The 22839-nt window shown below is 41.6% G+C and overlaps 1 protein-coding gene across 3 annotated transcripts in view; it reads left to right on the forward strand.

The window, feature by feature from the left end:
* Positions 1–22839, forward strand: part of GABBR2 (gamma-aminobutyric acid type B receptor subunit 2) — an 868870-nt gene that overhangs the window by 841554 nt on the left and 4477 nt on the right. For all 3 annotated transcript variants that reach the window (XM_038393151.2, XM_038393150.2, XM_043508506.1), the window contains one exon: positions 12677–12794. In XM_038393151.2, coding sequence (XP_038249079.1) covers positions 12677–12794 — 118 coding nt within the window. The remainder of the gene's footprint in view (positions 1–12676; positions 12795–22839) is intronic.

The following is a 22839-nucleotide window of genomic DNA, read 5'->3' on the forward strand; positions in this document are numbered from 1 at the left end:
GCCTGCCCAGAAGAGAACATTTAGTAGGTCTGTAATGGGGTCTACAAACTCTAAACTGAGCATAGACAGAAAAGCGAGGAGAGCCTCTCCTGTTTACAAGCAACCAGCTTGACCACACTCCCACACAGCTGCCAGAGCATGGAGGCAGGCACCCACAGCTGCAGTAGCCAATAGGGGAAACAAAGCCTGTTATAAAGGGGAGAGTACAGAGAAGCAAAGGGGGATAGAAAGGTCTGGGACAGCAAAAGGGAAACACCCCTGCACCAGGCTCCCTCCATGAACAGAGACTGAAGCAGACTTATTTAGAGATGAGGGTCCAAAAATTGCCCTATCCATGTGCAAGCTATGGAAGGCCAGTCAGGAGCAGCTCTGACCCCTCAAAAGACCACACCAGGAGCCAGTGACAAGGTCCCAGACAGCGCAGAGATCCCATCCCATCCCGTTCCCAAACTTGCAGATGCCCTATGAACCTCACTGCGAGAGACAGAGGTTTCAGAGGAGGAAACAACCCACATCCCAGCCCTCAACTTCACAACCTTCCACCTCAAAGCATCAATTTTGACAGGATGATCAAGGTGCTGAGTTCCCATCCCCTTTCATACCAGCTGCAACGTTTCACCTACCTTCTTCCTTTTACCACTTTTGGCGGGCGTGGGAGTCCATCACTACGGCCAAGTGGGTTTTGGAGAACATTTCCACAGGGTACTCCATCCACTTCAATTCTCTTCCATTCACTAACCCCCCTTCCCCATCCCTCTTCAGGGACCCTTCTCACAAGACCCTACTATGGCAGGAAACTCACTCCCTTCTACACCTGGGCACTATAGTACCAGTCCCCACACAGCACAGAGGGAAGAGGTTTTACTCCAGGTATTTCCTGTCCCAAAAAAGAGCAGCGGTTGGAGACCCATCCTAGATTTAAGACAACTCAACATCTTTGTGAAGGCACAAAAATTCAGAATGGTGAAATTTGCTGTGATAATCCCATGATTGGGCCAAGAGGATTATATTAGCAACTGCTACCAATCTCATAATCTCGAAGCAGCCCCTGACATGAGCTCACTCAACGAGGTCTGTTTCCACAACCTTTCTTAAGAACGTTCCTATCATTGAAATATGTAAAGCTGCGACTTCTCTGCATACATTTGCTGAACACTGTGCAACTATTCACAACTCTGCTTCCAACACTGTGTTTAGTCCAGTATGGAAGAAAGTACAGCAGAGCCAGACTCCAAAGCCCCCTCTTCCTTAAAGGGGAATTGCTCAGGAGTCACCTACAGTGGAGCACCCATAGGGGCACTACTTGAATAAGAGGAAATAGTTACTCACCCTCTTCAGTAACTGCAGGTTGAGATGTGTGTCCCTATGGGTGCTTCACTACCCACCCTCCTTCCCCGCTGCTTCAGAGTTCCCTGTCATGGGGCTTCGTGGTAGAGAAGGAACTGAGGACGGTTAGCTCACACAATGCTATATAGCAACAGCATGCAGTATGCAGTAACACTTATGCATGGTCCAAACAGACACTGCTATGAAAAATCTCCAATCAAAGGCACAGGGGGTGCAAATGCACCAAGAATGGAGCACCCATAGGGAGACACATCTGGAAGAACTGCAGTGAGTAACCATTTCTTCCCCATGCAAGTACTATGGACTGTAATCAAGTTACCCCCTAAGATTCTCTTTGTTTAGCTGAGTTCCTTGAGTCTGTCACTATAAGACAGCGTGTATTGCTTAAATGTTAACAAACCAATGGGCACAGGTACCATATTTCTGCTGCGGCACAAACTCAGTTTAAGCTAGACAGAAGCCACGTCAATGAAAATATTTGTTACAGTCTTTCAATCATTAAAATGTTGTACTATTGTTGCAATAGGTCAAAATAGTTTGCTTTTGAGCATATTAAGTTTTGGCTTGGATCAGAGCAGCTTTTTTCCCCTCATGTCAGAGAATATCCATATTTTCAACTGTGGCTGTACTTATAGTTACTACTTCTGGCTCTAGAAAGTTCCCAATGTCCTAAAAAAGCATATATAGCTGCTGGAGTCGTGCAATTACTGGGCTGAGATCAGCAACAGGAACTCACCCCAGGGAGTGGAATTAAGTACTTTTATAATGTGTTCGAAAGGAATGTGGAATATTTCACCAGTGACAGGCACTCCAGAAAAAAATAGCAAAACACAAACAATAGTTCATGTAAAAAAGAGCCATTAAATTGTTCCAAATGGACTTTTGAATATGTGGCTTGAATAAATATGATTCCCTCGGTAAAGAGTATTTGACCTCGCTCTTATTTCTAACAGTTTATTAGAATAATTTTCAATGTATCTCAAATTCTGTTTGTGCTCAATTAACTTTTCCACAGCATGCTGAAGGTATTCAAATTTTAAATATCAGTGTCCCAGACTGTTGACTCATATCCAGCTTCTCGTCCATAGTAACCCCTAGGTCCTTTTCTGCAGAACTGCTGCCTAGCCATTCGGTCCCTAGTCTGTAGCAATGCATGGGATTCTTCTGTCCTAAGTGCAGGACTCTGCACTTGTCCTTGTTGAGCCTCATCAGATTTCTTTTGGCCCAATCCTCTCATTTGTCTAGGTCCCTCTGTATCCTATCCCTACCCTATCTAGCACTCCTCCCAATTTAGTGTCATCTGCAGATTTGCTGAGGCTGAAATCCACGCCATCCTCCAGATCATTAATGAAGATACTGAACAAAACCAGCCCCAGGACCGACCCTCGGGGCACTCCGCTTGATACCGGCTGCCAGCTAAACATGGAGCTATTGATCATTACCTTCTCTCCTGCAGCAACCTGGAAAGAGCAAGGGGCAGGTGGGCTGGGAGTAGGGGCTAGCAGATTGTAGCATCTTCAGTGCAGTACCAGAGAAGGCAGTTCAGGAAGGAAGGGACTGGTGAGTCTCCAACTCCTAAGAGTGTTCCTCCCACCATTAAAGTATAGAACAGAATTGAGCGCTCCATAAGTTCATAGACTGATTTTTGAGGCAGAATCAAGATAGTCCCAGAGTCTGAGTGCAGAGCTCCATCCCACATTAGGAGCAGCCTAGCGACCTAATGGGGGAAACTGGGGCAGAAGGAGAGAAGAGCTTGGCAAATCAATGGCTTCTAGGAGCAGCCTGCAACTGAGGAGGAAAAGGGGAGCATGGGTGTCTTTGAATCAGAAAGAAGGGTGAAATGGGGAGCCTGTAACCTGGTGAATAGAGCAGGAAACAGGTAGGCAAACAGCAGTGGGAGTTACAGCAGAGGAGCTATCGAGGGAAGGGACCGGATTTATGTATTGGTGGAAGGGGAAGAGCCCCCAGATATTTCAGTTGTTCTTTTTTCTAATTTGGGAGACAAAAAATGGTTGTTGGCAGCGGGAGGTTGAGGGGAAGGAGACCCAGGATGTAATTGCTCTCCCCAGCTCCAACACTTATTTTGAGCACCAGCCAGCCATGAGCACTAGTAAAAATCTTCCTGGCACTGAGCTCTGCTCAATTGTGGAAGAGTTTCCCACAGGAAATGGTGGGACCTCATCTGGGACATTTAAAACCAGACTGGACAATCGGCTAGAAAATGTAGTATGGGTAACAATAATGCTCTAAAAAAGGAGTGGACTGAATAAACCACAGGTCTGTTCAATCCCTAATTTCTAAGATTTGCCAAATGTAATTTTGTTTCTTAATTTAATTGGTCTGTATTGTAAAATCAGTGTGTTACACAGTCACCTTAATCAGCATCAAACATTGTTTTAATCTCTGAAAGACAAAAGCATTCCTGTCTAATGTCTCTGCTTATCTGACACACAAGGCTTTTATGCAAATGCCAAGAACAATATACATGAAAATGTGATGTATAGAAAATAAAAGCTGAACCCCCATGACAGTAGCTGCCACAGCAAACACAGCACACTGCAGCTCTCTTTGCTCCCTATCTCACCCTCGCTTCTGTCCAAAATGTTAAACTTCTTATCTAAACTAGTGTCAGATTTGACTCCTTTCTGTTCTTCTCCCCTCACATCCAGGCCATCAAATCCCATCATTTCTTTCTTTATAACATCTCTAAATTTTGTCCTTCCCTCTCCATTCCTGCAACTGTTGTGTGGTCATTTCTTGCCTCAGCTAAAGTAACTCCTCTACTCTAGCCTCCTCCTTCCTTCTCACCAGGTTCACCACCAGTCCATCCAATATACTGCACTGAAAATCTTTGCTCTTACCCCTTTGGACCATAGCATTCCCATACACTACTCACTTCTGCATCCTCTCTTATGTTAATCCTACTTTTCCTTCAAATCACTCCTTAAGACTCGCTTGTGCTGTAATGACTACAGAATAACACGTGGAGAATAGCTAGTTGGCACAAAAACACTCATAATACTGTTACCCCATTTTCCTTCCCTGACACCCAACCTACTGCCTTGTTTCACCATCTGTTTTGTCTCATTATTAATCTTGATTGTAAGCCCTTTGGGGATATTTTTACAGGTATTACAGAACCTAACACAAAAGGGCCTCTGATTGAGGTTTCCATATGCTAGGTGCTACTGCAATAGAAATAATACATAAAAACCAAGGATCAACCTTTGTAAAGCTTTTTGCAGCTCTGTTGCTGCTTTTCTCTAGTGTATTGCTACTCATAATCTCATTCCCTTCACGCTGTCCTAGCCTCCTCCCTAACTTCACCCTCTGTGTCCTTCTCCCATTTTCACCTTCATGCCTTTTTCCATGTTGCCTTTAGGTTTGCAACAGTCACACTTTTCATATGTAGCAAACAACTACCTTGATGGATTTGGAACTGCTCTGTAATGATTTATTAATACTGTCTATTGACCTGGTTGAGATGTTCTCTGTGTGACTGTATTGGCTTAACACAAGAGGAGATTGTGTGTCTAAAAAACAGTCAGGAAGGGAAAGAATGGAATAAGGAATAAGCCACCTGCTTGCAAACACTTGAGGATTATAAAAAGGGACAATGTTAGGACTATTAGCTTTGAAGATTTTGCTTCCTATCCAGCTGTTCAGGGAAACCAGACTAAGGCACACTAGGGCATCTGAAGGAGTTGGGCCTGCCTAGCTATCCTCAGGGGATGATAAGACAGACATACAGTAGACTGTTTGTTTTTAATGCTTTTTGTCTAAAATTCTTTGTTTCTATTGTTTAAAATAAACAATACTTTGTTTTTAAGAAGGCTGTCTGAACAATGTATACACCGTCGATCACAGACTCCCAAAGGGAAGAACCACAGGGTACTATAACACCAGGCCCATCTGATAGTGGGAGAATTTTGGAATTCCACACCAGAAGCGGTAAAAGCTTGTAGCCTGGCACCTGAGGGGGTGCCTCAGAGACCAGAAAGGGGACAGAAACAGCTAGATATGTAACTGTGACACTGACCTCTCCTTGTTCAGTTCCCTCATGAAAATACAATTCTACTAAAATATCCCTTTCCAAGAGGGAATGGTCACAAAGGGTTTGGAACTCATTAGTAATGCAGAAGCTCTATAAATGTAGAGAGAACAGAAAAACTGGGCCGTATTCTGCTCTGCTACACCAGTCTAATCCCAAGAGTGTCTTCACTGGCTCTGGGATTACAATGGATTTACACTGGCATAACTAAGCAGAATTTCGTCCATTTGACTATCTAGCCACATAGGTCTCTCTTAATAAGTATGCAAGTTAGCTAAAATGCAAGAATGGGCATTGTCTGTTAATTTTAAGAGCTCTATTGAGAAACAGGCTGACATTCTGTCATGTACATTTTAAAACATGACACTGTACATGAAATCTAATCTAACCTCCACTTATTTTTCAGAAAGAGAGAGAACATTTTTAGACTCATCATCATAGTCCATCACATGTCATTATAATCTTTCTGTGTGACTTTGTGGTATTCAGCATACAGCCATTTTGCTTTAACTAGCACGATTGCAAAGTGCATCAACTAGTCTGCTCTAGAGAACGCTGATTATGCTTCCAGGGTATTAGAAACAAATACCTTTAATAGATTTATACATATTCTATTACAACCTTTCAGTCCCTGTTTTTGTTTTTGATCATCTCTCAGTTTTCACACTAATAGGGCAATCACTGATCTTGAAGTTATCTTGAGACTAAGAAGATCCAATAAGGTTCAGAAAGCATAGACGCAAAGCTCCCTGATTGTAGATGTTTTAAAGACTCCACCTGCAAATTGCATTTCCAGTGCCTGTTGGTGTGGCTGAAGGAAAATCATGTTAGTAATGTTTGGATCCGATAATTTCTGTGAATTTTATAATTAGTCAATTTAAAATTTCAGTACTCTGGATTTTTTTAAATGTCCCTTCACAAATGTTGTTCCAGTCTACAAGTTCCTGCTCCCAGTAAATATGAGGCTTAAAAGTAAACGAGTGTCTCATACATATAGCAATGATCAGTCCCTTATTTCCAGATTTCCAAGGGATTAAATTTCTATCACCATCTTCAAAAAATAGATTTAAAGTCTCCATAGGAAGCTGCAAGCCACAGCAAAAATCTGTTTTATTTAGGCTAATCTTAAACTTAATTGATTCAAAAGATCCTCAGCTGGTATAACTAAAGTAGCTGAACTATAGTCAGTGGAGCTAGGCCATTTGACACAAAATCTTAAAGGTCACCGAATGTGTGGATGCTTTTGTCAATTCCAAAAGGCCTTACACAACTGGCACACTTCCATAAGAGTGAGATTTAGACCACGGGCCACTTTTATAAACCAATTCCATTATAAAAATCCACAATAAAGGCACTCAAACACGCTTGCTTCTGCCCTGTAACCTCCAACACAATAACCAGGCAATTATGATTGATATATATCAGTGCTTGTGTTCCCAAATTAGATTAAAGACAAATTAGAATTTGTCACATTATTTTTCATTATGGCTCTACTACAGGCATAGTTATTTGCATAAAGAAAAGGAGTACTTGTGGCACCTTAGAGACTAACAAATTTATCTGAGCATAAGCTTTCGTGAGTTACAGCTCACTTCATCGGAAGCACTCAGTGGAAAATACAGTGGGAAGATTTATATACAAACACAGAGAACATGAAACACCTACAAACACAGAGACAAGAACTCTATCAAGCATTCTTACAACTACAATACCCAACTGCTGAAGTGAAGAAATAGATTGACAGAGCCAGAAGAGTACCCAGAAGTCACCTACTTCAGGTCAGGCCCAACAAAGAAAATAACAGAACGCCACTAGCCATCACCTCCAGCCCCCAACTAAAACCTCTCCAACGCATCATCAAGGATCTACAACCTATCCTGAAGGATGACCCATCACTCTCACAGATCTTGGGAGACAGGCCAGTCCTTGCTTACAGACAGCCCCCCAACCTGAAGCAAATACTCACCAGCAACCACACACCACACAACAGAACCACTAACCCAGGAACCCATCCTTGCAACAAAGCCCGTTGCCAACTCTGTCCACATATCTATTCAGGGGACACCATCATAGGGCCTAATCACATCAGCCACACGATCAGAGGCTCGTTCACCTACGCATCTACCAATGTGATATGTGCCAGCAATGCCCCTCTGCCATGTACATTGGTCAAACTGGACAGTCTCTAAAAAAAGTGCTTCTAAATCAAAATGATAGCATTTTACATGTACATGTACTTTGCACAGATATAACAAGCTCCACCCTTTGCTTGCAGCTGCTGTCACCCTACAAACCATGTGTGTCAAGTGGTGAAGGCACATGCTACATTTGTAAGTTAGCCAACACCATGGCTGATACTACAGACCTCCAGAGGTGAAAAGGAGTCTCTCTAGCTTAAATTAAACAGCAGGCTCTGAAGGTGAGCTGTAGCAGACATACATCCTCTGTAGATCATACACAGCGGGCTTTGTGTAACACACACTGACCAGCCACATCCCTTTTCCACATGCTGGAGAATGCACAGATGGGGTGGCACAGAGCCGTGAGCTCTTTGCCATATGGAAATTTCCCTGTGCAAATTCACTGGTTTCCAGAAGCTTTGGGGCACTACAGCAGCTAGAATGGAGGCAAGGAACTGGTCTAAAATTTCTCTCTGTTTTCCCTTTCCAAACTCACACACTGTGCTGTCTGAAGGGTCTTTTATTTTCATTTTAAAATAAATGTGTGTGTTAGTGATTCTGTATCACTATATTGAACCTCTTTTAGGGAGATGCTATTACTTGTTGTACTTGTAAAACAGGTTTTGCTAACTAGGTTTCATAGCACTGAATCTGTACCTATAGGGAGAACCAGGACACTTTTTAGCCTCTGGGATTAGGGATCTACAATTTTTTATTTACCGTTTAAGAAGAGACCATTTCTTACCTAACCTTTGTGCTCTCCACAAATAGAATTACACTTCTAATGTGTCCATGCTCACTCTTCCAGCGTGAGTTGTGGAATATGTGTCTTTAAGGTTGTTAACACTCGGTAATTTGGTCAAAAGGAATTGAAGGTTGAAATACTTAGGGTTGCTCTGAACCACTTGTTGGTGAAGCAGTTTAATAATTCACAGCTTTAACGGCACCCAGGAAAGTTCAGCAAATAGACCTCAGGAATGTGTGTCTAGAATAATTAACTCCAGAGAACTATATTTCCTCTTCACGTAAATATAAGAGACAGTATGACCATTTACTTTGGAAAATGTCAACTCATTCTTTCTGTACTAACCAAAAATCAATTCACTTCCTTTTATTATCAGCGTACAACACTTACAGCTCTTCAAGTTCTGAAGCTTTGCAATGTAAAAAGAGGAGTTTTAGTTTAAATTACCTCTCAGCATTACCAATATATTTGAATAATTAAAAATCTGACCCTTCATCAGAAAGCTGAATACTAACTGAAGGTATTAATTGAATACATGTTGAAGGCATGTCTGAAACTGATCACTGCAGAAAGTTCTTCCACTTGAAACTCATGAGTGCTGTTTAGATTAGGTCACTTTCAATCAGAATATTCAAATTGTATTTTTCTTGAGTTAGGAGGAGTTAAGTCAGTGTTTCTAGAGGAAAGCTGATCTCTATGAACACAGCTTTAGATCACTGATCTGACTAGTTGTTCATTTACATAGGACTGGAAGGGCATAGGCCAGACGCCAGTCCCCTGCAGTCACAGGCAACCATGTCATGTAATCCTGTTCATAAACCTATCAAGTTCCATCTTAAAGCTATTTAGACAAATGACTAAGAACTTAATTTGTTGCTAACAAACCGTGAGTCCTAGTGATGTTTGAACCTGGTGATATTCTAAACAAAAAGAGCTCCAAACCATGCTTGTAGCTCTCTCCACCACTTCACATTGACTTAAATATTCTAGTCTTCAGAGTGTAGTTTGGAGTTATTAGTGTGTGTGTACTGGTTGTGTTGGAGTGAGGGAAGGTTTGTGCTGGGAGATTTGTGTTGATTTGTGCAGTTGATAATGAGGGTTGTGTGATGCTGTGAGATGCTATGTGCGTTTGGGGTTATTGTGTGTGTGGGTTGTATGGTGTGGATGGCAAATGAAGGATGTGTGCTGCCATAAGGGGTTGTGGGTGTTTGGGGTTATGGCGGCTGGGGGGGTATGCTGTTTTGTGCATGGTTTTGAAGAACAGTGGCAAGTAATCCCCCATCTGTGCAGTCTCCTTTACACAACTCATGAGACTGCTGCATGCAAATTACCTATAGAGTAAGGTAGATGATTGGCTGAGTTACCATCAATATCGCAATGGTTTGGTGGACTCTTGGCATGTCACAGTTAGGTGTCGTACTGTGGCTATTCAGGGGACACCATCATAGGGCCTTATCACATCAGCCGCACTATCAGAGGCTCATTCACCTGCACATCTACCAATGTGATATATGCCATCATGTGCCAGCAATGCCCCTCTGCCATGTATATTGGCCAAACTGGACAGTCTCTACATAAAAGAATAAATGGACACAAATCAGACGTCAAGAATTATAACATTCAAAAACCAGCCGGAGAACACTTCAATCTCTTTGGTCACTCGATTACAGACCTAAAAGTGGCAATTCTTCAACAAAAATACCTCAAAAACAGACTCCAACGAGAGACTGCTGAATTGGAATTAATTTGCAAACTGGATACAATTAACTTAGGCTTGAATAAAGACTGGGAGTGGATGGGTCATTACACAAAGTAAAACTATTTCCCCGTGTTATTTCTCCCGCCACCCCATCCCCCACTGTTCCTCAGACGTTCTTGTCAACTGCTGGAAATGGCCCATCTTGATTATCCCCACAAAAGGTTTTCTTCCTCCCCCTTCCCCGCTGTTAATAGCTCATCTTAAATCATCACTTTCCTTACAGTGTGTATGATAATACCCATTGTTTCATGTTCTCTGTGTGTGTATCTAAATCTCCCCACTTTATTTTCCACTGAATGCATCCGATGAAGTGAGCTGTACTTCACGAAAGCTTATGCTCAAATAAATTTGTTAGTCTCTAAGGTGCCACAAGTACTCCTTTTCTTTTTGCGAATACAGACTAGCACGGCTGCTACTCTGAAACCAGTTATTTGCATGTCTTGCCTGTTAAGATTTTTGGATTCTTTCAAGTTTATTCTTGATTGAATTTCTTCGGTTTATAATGCTTGTTTCTGAGATAATAACAGCATCCCCAAAATATGTTTTATCCTAAATTACTGATGTATAATCTCAATGTGAACTCCATCTTAGTGTAGTTTTTTGTCTGGGAATTTCCTTTTTCAATTTTTAAACTTCTCATATATGAACAGTAAACGAGGAACTGAAAGAGAATGTAACCATGTGATATGTATAAAGATTTGAAGAAACATATATCAACCTTACATTTTATTTTAAATTTTTGGGTCAGGTTCACAGGTATGCTGTGGCTCTTTTACACTGCTCTGGAGCACAAAATAGCCCAAGCAAACTTGTTAAACTACATTTACAGCTCCTTTGTATTGTCAGAGCAGCACAAACCAGCTAGAGTCTATACCCCAGTGACCCCATCCTTCCTGCCCTCCACATTCCTCTGTCCATACACCCCAAATTTCTGACCTCCACATTCTCAAGCCAAATTTCCTTCCTTCCACGGTCCCCTGAGTACACATGTATGTACACATTCCAGTTTCCCCTTTCTCCTTCTTTGTTGAGTAGATCTGGCACAAGTAGGGTTTTTTTTAATACATTTTTAGGATTAAGGGTAATTTTTTACCATTGCTCTTTGTGATTGTAATTTCTCCTTCAACAGTAGTTGGCACATAAAATCTTCTCCTTCAAAGAAATTAATCAAGAACTGTCCTCTTTCAAAATGGCATTGTTCTCAATGGGACTGAAGTCACAAACAACCCACAGTTAAGACAACTGTCTCAAAATGACCGGCATCTCTCCTTATTCTCAGTGGGACTTAGATGTGTGCTGCCCTTAGCAAAGATGGCCACTATCTCCCAAAGATTCTAAAGGGGTGAAGCCATGCTGCCCTCAAAGACGGCTGCCTGCTATACTGCCATCAGATGGAAAGATGCAGACTGCAAGAAGTAAGTGAAGAGTCAGTGGCCATCTTTGCTAAGGGCAGTATGCGGTCAAAGTGGTATGTGATAACAGCTACACATTAATACTATCAAAGGCCTGTTAATGCCAAATTATACTAAACAGATAAGTCTCCTAAATATTTTTAAAATTTCTTGTGTAAGTGACCTCAAGGGGTCAGGGTGAGTAGGAGTACTGGGGTTTCACTTATTAGGCTATGACTACTGCCCCAAATTGCCTTAATCCAAATTGCCTGGAAATGCTGCATACTTATTCCACTGGAGAATTACCACTGATAGGCTTCACAGAATATTTTAAGGAAAGATTTAACTGAGGAGAGGGCAGCTTTTTGCATGTAAAAATAGGGAGGTCTAAGTGTAGGGCATTGTGGTGGAGAAACCACATTGAACGAAATAAAGTCTGGGACCAGGAGTGAGAATACATTCATCCTGCGACTGCATGTAGATGGACAACAAGACAGTAAACAAAATTGAGAGGAACATGTTCCCTCTCAGTCTCTTCCAGGTGTCATCTATCAAGGGCTACATGGAAAGATGCACACAAAAAATAAAAGGGGAAAGAAATAAAAAGGTGATTAATTGGGTGGCTTGGGAAAAGCAAAGAAAGGAGGGGAAAGATTGAGAGAATGAAAGGTATTGCCAGATTGCGTCAACTTTTTTTTGCAGAATTTGGCAAGTGTTGGAGGAGGGTCATGGAAAATGGAGATGGAGTTTCTATGGGTTACTGGCACATTAGTAAGTAAGCACGGTATTTGCCAAGGACTGTGGCTGATCTGAAAGACGAGAGACTGAGGGAAGTCAATATAGTCCTTAATTTTCTCCAAAGATGCTCAGAGCCATTGAGAGCAGGGGATGAAAGAGAAAGATGTGAGGATTAAGCCAGCGTTGGAATTGGTGAGTCAGACATAACAAAGGGAGAAAGCACTAAAGGAATCAAGTGTGAAAGAGAGGGTGAAGTTGGAGGTGGGCACCAACCAATGGAGGTGAGGGAAAGAAGAAAAAGACTGAGAGTTGCAGTGAAATTAGAGTTGTTGTTGGACTGGAGAGCATGGAAGGGTCACTCCATGCCTCTAAGAACATATTGAACATTTTAAAAGTAAATTGTTTAAAAAATACATTTTCATTTCATCATAGTAAATGCAATTTAAACATTTTCCCCCCATCCAGATGGTGAGAAAGCTGTTTTGAAAAATCACCTTGATCAAAATCCACAAGCACAGTGGAGCACAACAGAGCCCTCTAGAACAAGCAAAGATCCTATAGAAGACATCAACTCTCCAGAACAGTAAGTAGCATATTGCTGAGAACAGGCTAGTGGTAAATGCAGAGAGGAACTGAGAACATTTTTTTAACCAGAGAGTTAAATTTTGGCCATGTTTTACCATGTTGATCTATATACAAATTACACAAAAATTGTTAAACATTATTTAGAGCACACAAAAATGAGAGGTTTCAGAGTAGCAGCCGTGTTAGTCTGTATTCGCAAAAAGAAAAGGAGTACTTGTGGCACCTTAGAGACTAACAAATTTATTAGAGCATAAGCTTTCGTGAGCTACAGCTCACTTCATCGGATGTCTCTAAGGTGCCACAAGTACTCCTTTTCTTTTTACAAAAATGAGAAAATGACAGTTTTTGAGTTTGCCTGTGCAACCTTAATTTAGGCCAATTGTTCATATAGATTTTGATACTCTTTAATGTCAATCACTTACACATTTAATGTCAATATTTGCAGAACTTTCCACTAATTTGGGGTGCCTCAGTGATTGTGCCCAACTTGGGACACCTAGGGCCTGATTTTTCAGAACACTCCATGTGTTCAAAGCACTTTATAAGCACTAACTAACCCTCACAACCCCTACTCCCCCTAACTAAATTTTCCTCAAATACTACCTTTCCACTAAACATTTCCGTTTTGACGAAATGGCATTTTTCAATGGAAAAAAGTTTTGTAGAAAATATTTTTACCAGCATTATCATCATTATGCAGACAGCCAAACTAGTAGTTATAAAAGATGTGATCTACTGCACTTATCGCAAACCACTGTCAACACTGAATCCTAATAATGGCTGCTTAAATTTCAGTATTGATAGCTATTTCACTGCTGATGACTTAAGCAGAAATATCCACCCAATCTGACTATCCTGCATTCCTCAACCATTACCCATGCCTCGTGTCATGCCAGAATTCCCCAAAATCTTCTGCCTAGCTACCCAGATCTCCAGCTTTCACCTTTTTCCAGTAAGGTTGTGTGGTTCTTTGCCTTGTTCCAGTAGCCAGGGTTGGCAGTGCAGACCCATAGAGCATTGGCTACCTTATACAAACTGGCTGGTCAGGCCTAATGTTCTTGGTTTGGAATCAGAGTTTTCCTTCTCCTAGGTGCACAGCCTAATTCAGCTGACAAGCTCCACCTGCCTGGTAGAGGCAGAGAGAGGTTAAGTGACTTGCCCAAGGTCACCCAGCAGCTTTGTGGCAGAGTCAGAGATAGAACCCAGGTCTCATTGCTGTACCCTGCGCACTGGACCACATTGGCTCCCTTAAGGCTGTATGTTGCTTATATAAAAAACTGGATCATATTGAAAATTGTAAGGGCAGAGTAAAATATGTTTAATATAAAATAAATTGAATCTAGTATCAACATAAATAAAACAACAGATTTTGAGCTGATCATAATATTTGTTTTAACGTTTTTAGCCTCCTTTTAAAAAAAAATTTACCTGAAGCTTCTGCAGAGTTTCCAGTCTGTCGTGCTTGGAGTCATTCAGAAACAAGGGGACTCTGTCATAGAATTTAGGTTTAGATTTCTACAGAGATCCCAGGTCTTTGACAGGTCGGCAGATCCTTGCCCTTTTGCACTGCTGCAATGGAGATGCAAAATTTCCTTAAGGAAGCAGATGAGGTTTCCATGTGATAGGGAGTGGACCTAAGCAGCAGAATGGTCCCTTGGGAGCCTCTATCCACCACCACAAGTTAGAGCAGCCCAGTTCAGCCTCCAGTAGCCCCCAGGATTGGGAGTTAAGGGGGGACAGAAAGGTAGCAGCAAGACACCACTGTGCCCCACAGTTATGCCAGGCATTTGTCTGGCTCACTACAGGATTTGACATAGCATATATAGTTTCTGTTGTCAAAAGTGCACGTGCATTGGTGTATAAAGTTATTGGAGAGATTTGTCGATCAGACTCTGCATCTAGCAATTCTTTATGTAACTTATGCTATATGATGCCAGCTATGAATGAATCCACAGAAACCTGGATTTTATTATACCTGTAGTGCCCTGATGCAGGAAAATCCACAGGGACTGAATTGCCAATGCATTTTGTTATTGGAAAAATAGACCAAGAAAATATTTGGTCAATTCACAAAGGCAAGGCCCATATTAAAAGAGAATGCATGCACAGTTTGGTGAGATCGAGCAGTCTCCCTTAATGTATGGATATTAGGTGCCGTTTCCATTTCAACCCCATTTACAAGACATGCTGTAGTGTGCATAGATTAATACACAACCGATTAACGCAGTACTGTTATATTAAAGATACAGTTATAGCATGAAAAGATATCCAAACACAAATAGTCCAGCACTCCTAATGCATATTAAGCACAAAAGAAATCACCATTTTGTTGGCTACAGCAGCCTTCCTTCAGGCTAACGATAGGTGAGGGGAAAATGAGGTTCCACAAAGGTAATGGTCTTGAATCTTTATTGCCTTGTATTTTATACAGTCATTTATATCTATGCAAAGCACTTAATAAAGTGCTTCTAAATCAAAATGGTAGCATTCTACATGTACTTTGCACAGATATAACAAGTTCCACCCTTTGCTTGCAGCTGCTGTCACCCTACAAACCATGTGTGTCAAGTGGTGAAGGCACATGCTACACTTGTAAGTTAGCCAACACCATGGCTGATACTACAGACCTCCAGAGGTGAAAAGGAGTCTCTCTAGCTTAAATTAAACAGCAGGCTCTGAAGCTGAGCTGTAGCAGACATACATCCTCTGCAGATCATACACAGCGGGCTTTGTGTAACACACACTGACCAGCCACATCCCTTTTCCACATGCTGGGGAATGCACAGATGGGGTGGCACAGAGCCTTGAGCTCTTTGCCATATGGAAATTTCCCTGTGCAAATTCACTGGTTTCCAGAAGCTTTGGGGCACTACAGCAGCTAGAATGGAGGCAAGGAACTGGTCTAAAATTTCTCTCTGTTTTCCCTTTCCAAACTCACGCACTGTGCTGTCTGAAGGGTCTTTTATTTTCATTTTAAAATAAATGTGTGTGTTAGTGATTCTGTATCACTATATTGAACCTATTTTAGGGAGATGCTATTATTTATTGTACTTGTAAAACAGGTTTTGCTAACTAGGTTTCATAGCACTGAATGACAGGTTTCAGAGTAGCAGCCGTGTTAGTCTGTATTCGCAAAAAGAAAAGGAGTACTTGTGGCACCTTAGAGACTAACAAATTTATTAGAGCATAAGCTTTCGTGAGCTACAGCTCACTTCATCGGATGCATTTGGTGGAAAAAACAGAGGAGAGATTTATATACACACACACAGAGAACATGAAACAATGGGTTTATCATACACACTGGAAGGAGAGTGATCACTTAAGATAAGCCATCACCAGCAGCGGGGGGGGGGGGGGGGGGGGGGGAGGAGGAGGAGGAAAACCTTTCATGGTGACAAGCAATGTAGGCTAATTCCAGCAGTTAACAAGAATATCAGAGAAACAGTGGGGGGTGGGGTGGGAGGGAGAAATACCATGGGGAAATAGTTTTACTTTGTGTAATGACTCATCCATTCCCAGTCTCTATTCAAGCCTAAGTTAATTGTATCCAGTTTGCAAATTAATTCCAATTCAGCAGTCTCTCGTTGGAGTCTGTTTTTGAAGCTTTTTTGTTGAAGTATAGCCACTCTTAGGTCTGTGATCCAGTGACCAGAGAGATTGAAGTGTTCTCCAACTGATTTTTGAATGTTATAATTGTTGACGTCTGATTTGTGTCCATTCATTCTTTTACGTAGAGACTGTCCAGTTTGGCCAATGTACATGGCAGAGGGGCATTGCTGGCACATGATGGCATATATCACATTGGTAGATGCGCAGGTGAACGAGCCTCTGATAGTGTGGCTGATGTGATTAGGCCCTATGATGGTGTCCCCTGAATAGATATGTGGACAGAGTTGGCAACGGGCTTTGTTGCAAGGATAGGTTCCTGGGTTAGTGGTTCTGTTGTGTGGTTGCTGGTGAGTATTTGCTTCAGATTGGGGGGCTGTCTGTAAGCAAGGACTGGTCTGTCTCCCAAGATCTGTGAGAGTGATGGGTCGTCCTTCAGGATAGGTTGTAGATCCTTGATGATGCGTTGGAGAGGTTTTAGTTGGGGGCTGAAGGTGATGGCTAGTGGCGTTCTGTTGTTTTCTTTGTTGGGCCTGTCCTGTAGTAGGTGACTTCTGGGTACTCTTCTGGCTCTGTCAATCTATTTCTTCACTTCAGCAGGTGGGTATTGTAGTTGTAGGAATGCATGATAGAGATCTTGTAGGTGTTTGTCTCTGTCTGAGGGGTTGGAGCAAATGCGGTTATATCGTAGCGCTTGGCTGTAGACAATGGATCGAGTGGTATGATCTGGATGAAAGGGCCTAATCACATCAGCCACACTATCAGAGGCTCGTTCACCTGCGCATCTACCAATGTGATATATGCCATCATGTGCCAGCAATGCCCCTCTGCCATGTACATTGGCCAAACTGGACAGTCTCTACGTAAAAGAATGAATGGACACAAATCAGACGTCAAGAATTATAACATTCAAAAACCAGTTGGAGAACACTTCAATCTCTCTGGTCACTCGATCACAGACCTAAGAGTGGCTATACTTCAACAAAAAAGCTTCAAAAACAGACTCCAACGAGAGACTGCTGAATTGGAATTAATTTGCAAACTGGATACAATTAACTTAGGCTTGAATAGAGACTGGGAATGGATGAGTCATTACACAAAGTAAAACTATTTCCCCATGGTATTTCTCCCTCCCACCCCACCCCACACTGTTCCTCTGATATTCTTGTTAACTGCTGGAATTAGCCTACCTTGCTTGTCACCATGAAAGGTTTTCCTCCTTTCCCCCCCCCTGCTGCTGGTGATGGCTTATCTTAAGTGATCACTCTCCTTCCAGTGTGTATGATAAACCCATTGTTTCATGTTCTCTGTGTGTGTGTGTATATAAATCTCTCCTCTGTTTTTTCCACCAAATGCATCCGATGAAGTGAGCTGTAGCTCACGAAAGCTTATGCTCTAATAAATTTGTTAGTCTCTAAGGTGCCACAAGTACTCCTTTTCTTATAGCACTGAATGTGTACCTATAGGGAGAACCAGGACACTTTTTAGCCTCTGGGATTAGGGATCTACAATTTTTTATTTACCGTTTAAGAAGAGACCATTTCTTACCTAACCTTTGTGCTCTCCACAAATAGAATTACACTTCTAATGTGTCCATGCTCACTCTTCCAGCGTGAGTTGTGGAATATGTGTCTTTAAGGTTGTTAACACTCGGTAATTTGGTCAAAAGGAATTGAAGGTTGAAATACTTAGGGTTGCTCTGAACCACTTGTTGGTGAAGCAGTTTAATAATTCACAGCTTTAACGGCACCCAGGAAAGTTCAGCAAATAGACCTCAGGAATGTGTGTCTAGAATAATTAACTCCAGAGAACTATATTTCCTCTTCACGTAAATATAAGAGACAGTATGACCATTTACTTTGGAAAATGTCAACTCATTCTTTCTGTACTAACCAAAAATCAATTCACTTCCTTTTATTATCAGCGTACAACACTTACAGCTCTTCAAGTTCTGAAGCTTTGCAATGTAAAAAGAGGAGTTTTAGTTTAAATTACCTCTCAGCATTACCAATATATTTGAATAATTAAAAATCTGACCCTTCATCAGAAAGCTGAATACTAACTGAAGGTATTAATTGAATACATGTTGAAGGCATGTCTGAAACTGATCACTGCAGAAAGTTCTTCCACTTGAAACTCATGAGTGCTGTTTAGATTAGGTCACTTTCAATCAGAATATTCAAATTGTATTTTTCTTGAGTTAGGAGGAGTTAAGTCAGTGTTTCTAGAGGAAAGCTGATCTCTATGAACACAGCTTTAGATCACTGATCTGACTAGTTGTTCATTTACATAGGACTGGAAGGGCATAGGCCAGACGCCAGTCCCCTGCAGTCACAGGCAACCATGTCATGTAATCCTGTTCATAAATCTATCAAGTTCCATCTTAAAGCTATTTAGATTGTTTGTCCCCACAAGTCCTACCGAAGGAGATATCAGGCTAACCAGCCTGTAGTTACCTGGGTCCATCCCATTTTAATTCCCTTTTTAAATATTGGCACAGCATTTGCATTTTTCCCCAGTCCTCTGGAACTTCCCCAGTGTCCCAAGAACCAACATTAATGGTTCAGAGAGCGCCTTATCCAGTTCTTTCAATAATCTTGGGTGCAAGTTAAACATTTTAAAATCTGCTGGACTGGATAACAGTTGTTGATTAACACCCACTCATTCTAGTTACTGATGGGAAAGTATTTCATCATCATTGTAAGATGTGAATACCTCATCCTTTCAAATACAGAACAGAAATATTTATTGAAGTAGTAAGTGAAAGCAGTACTGTCACACCAATTTAATTCATAAAGTCATGGGGATGGGAGAAGCCACAAATGACTAAGAACTTAATTTGTTGCTAACAAACCGTGAGTCCTAGTGATGTTTGAACCTGGTGATATTCTAAACAAAAAGAGCTCCAAACCATGCTTGTAGCTCTCTCCACCACTTCACATTGACTTAAATATTCTAGTCTTCAGAGTGAAGTTTGGAGTTATTAGTGTGTGTGTGTACTGGTTGTGTTGGAGTGAGGGAAGGTTTGTGCTGGGAGATTTGTGTTGATTTGTGCAGTTGATGATGAGGGTTGTGTGATGCTGTGAGATGCTATGTGCATTTGGGGTTATTGTGTGTGTGGGTTGTATGGTGTGGATGGCAAATGAAGGATGTGTGCTGCCATAAGGGGTTGTGGGTGTTTGGGGTTATGGCGGCTGGGGGGGTATGCTGTTTTGTGCATGGTTTTGAAGAACAGTGGCAAGTAATCCCCCATCTGTGCAGTCTCCTTTACACAACTCATGAGACTGCTGCATGCAAATTACCTATAGAGTAAGGTAGATGATTGGCTGAGTTACCATCAATATCGCAATGGTTTGGTGGACTCTTGGCATGTCACAGTTAGGTGTCGTACTGTAGCTATTCAGGGGACACCATCATAGGGCCTAGTCACATCAGCCGCACTATCAGAGGCTCATTCACCTGCACATCTACCAATGTGATATATGCCATCATGTGCCAGCAATGCCCCTCTGCCATGTATATTGGCCAAACTGGACAGTCTCTACGTAAAAGAATAAATGGACACAAATCAGACGTCAAGAATTATAACATTCAAAAACCAGCCGGAGAACACTTCAATCTCTTTGGTCACTCGATTACAGACCTAAAAGTGGCAATTCTTCAACAAAAATACCTCAAAAACAGACTCCAACGAGAGACTGCTGAATTGGAATTAATTTGCAAACTGGATACAATTAACTTAGGCTTGAATAAAGACTGGGAGTGAATGAGTCATTACACAAAGTACAACTATTTCCCCTTGTTTATTCCACCCCCCCCCCCCCCCACTGTTCCTCACACATTCTTGTCAAGTGCTGGAAATGGCCCACCTTGATTATCACTACAAAAGGTGTCCCCCCCTGGGCCCCGCTCTCCTGCTGGTAATAGCTCACCTTACCTGATCACTCTTTTTACAATGTGTATGGTAACACCCATTGTTTCATGTTCTCTGTGTATATAAAATCTCCCCACTGTATTTTCCACTGAATGCATCCGATGAAGTGAGCTGTAGCCCACAAAAGCTTATACTCAAATAAATTTGTTAGTCTCTAAGGTGCCACGCATACTCCTTTTCTTTCTACTCTGTACTATAATTTTTAAAGTCAAAATAGCTAGAACTTAAAAATTGGATGGGAACAGACTGTGAAACCCACTGGTGATTCAACCTGGTGATAGTATGAACATACAGAGATCTCAGCCATGCTTATTGCTGTTTCCATTGGTTCACACTGACTCAGACATTCTAGGCTTCAGCGTGACACACAGAATAAGAATCCTGGAATATTTTTATATAGATGCTTCTTCCTTCCCCACATCATGATTGATAGTTTCTATCTAGTATTGGACCTACACTATTGCTAAGATTTCACTTATTCCTGATGAATTTAAACAATCTATTTCCATACAGAAGTGAAAAACCATTGTTCCATTCCCCATATCAGGGGCGCTTGAACCAGGAGGCTGGGGGGCCAGAGCTATGTCCTCCCATTTTTCACTGGCCGTAAGGGGAAGCAACGGGGGAGGGAGCAGAGAGGAGCGATTGGGGGGCAGGGTCTTGGGGGAAAGAGGTGGTGTGGGAGCGGGAGTGCGGGGGCAGGGCCTCGGGGGATGGTGTGGCACAGGGGGCAGGGCCACAGTTTGGGCACCTGTGGGCCCCACACACACACTTTTAGGGTGCTTCCATCACTCCTGCCCCATACAGTGCCCTGACCTGAAGCTGCTCTGTTTGCCGAACTTCAGTTTGAATTGTACTCCTGAAGCAGCTTATATTATCGTCCATCTTGGCTATCTTTAGCAATGACAGGGATTTGCAATATAATCTATAGATAATAAAATACTAAACTCTCCTACACCAATACTTGGTTAGCCATACATTTTCAGAATGTCCACTAATTTTGGAATCTCAATTTTTATGTAGCCATCTTGAGACACCTCATGAGCAGTCATCATTTAAGGCTATGGCCACAAGATGTAGCTAGGGAAAAGCAATGCATGTTGAATAAAATTCCATACAGATTAACTAACTGTAGAAGTTAAACTTTCACCTTCTCTTTAGACATTTTACCCCCTTCCCTTGCAAACTATGAGCTAGATATTTTTTAAGACAGAGTTTTTGCATAAACTGTTATGTTTATTCCAATCCTCTTACCAGAGGCTACCCCTTTGGAAACAAAGTTTTCAAGGTAAGTAAATTTTAAGTACAGTTAAAGCAAAATTGCCACCCACTGCAACCAACCTTGATGTAGTCAGCATGCTTTGTCTATGGTATGGCTGACATTTAAATGGGTGAAAAATCCCATTCAGTCTATTATGCAACTGAATCCTCTTGGAGTAGTTTCAAATAGCTCTTTAAATAAGAGTTTGTAATCGTCAAAGTAAGCAGTTTCACTGGTGGGAAAATAAGTTTTGGCAATTCTCTGTTTGACCCTGGCACCATAAACACAATTAAAAAGTACAACATCAAACTAATAAGGATTCAGCACATGGAAGCAGCAAACACGCCATCTCTGCAAACGGACGATTCAATTGATACCACCAAAATAGTGTGACAGAGTAGCAAAGTAACAATAAGCGGATTTAATTTAATCCATTAGATGTAATGCCATCAGTAGCATGATAAACAGTGTGAGTGTGTATTTCACCAAACATTTAAAGCATTTAAAGGAAATCTGCAGAGCCCTGAAATGTAAAGTCGAGTCTATCTGTCCTTGATGTTGCAGATTGCAATCACTTACACCCCCTATGTTTATCTGATGTATTGCAGCATAGTAATGCAGAATCTGAATAAAGCCAACAATTTTAAGTTCTCCATAGTAACTAATTTTTGGTTCATGAGCAGAGCAATGGGTGACTAGTAATCTATCTCCATTTGACAGCATAATGTACAAACAATAAATGCAGATCTATTAGAATAAGAAAGATCACCAACAAGCAAGCATTCAGGCATACATTTTTTTCTAACGACTTGTCCACTTGGGAAGGGTGCTAATGAGAAGTGCTATAGTTGTACTGTTATAATCCCCCATGTAGACACTCATATTCAGGTATAACGGTGCTTTTTTCCAGTTTAGTTTATGTCGCTTTACAATCGGTTTAAGCTAAAACAAAAAAAAAAAGCACTCTTAGTTTGGACCAAGAATATCCACATGGGACTTATACCAGTATAACTATAGCAGTTTAGCAATACCAGAATAATTATACCAATATAAGTGGGAAAATCTCCCATGTAGACAAGCCCTAATTAAATTCTGGTTCTTGTGAAAGGTGCTAAATTGACAGCCTTGGAAATTGAAGACCTCAGTGTATCCACAGTACAGAAAGAGCACAGGCAGAGATATGGGAGGTGGCTGAAAGTTCACCTGCGGGAGACGAGCTCCTTGTCCTACCTCTTCCGCCCA

The sequence above is a fragment of the Dermochelys coriacea genome, chromosome 2, assembly GCF_009764565.3.
Source record: "Dermochelys coriacea isolate rDerCor1 chromosome 2, rDerCor1.pri.v4, whole genome shotgun sequence".
Lineage (NCBI taxonomy): Eukaryota > Metazoa > Chordata > Testudines > Dermochelyidae > Dermochelys > Dermochelys coriacea.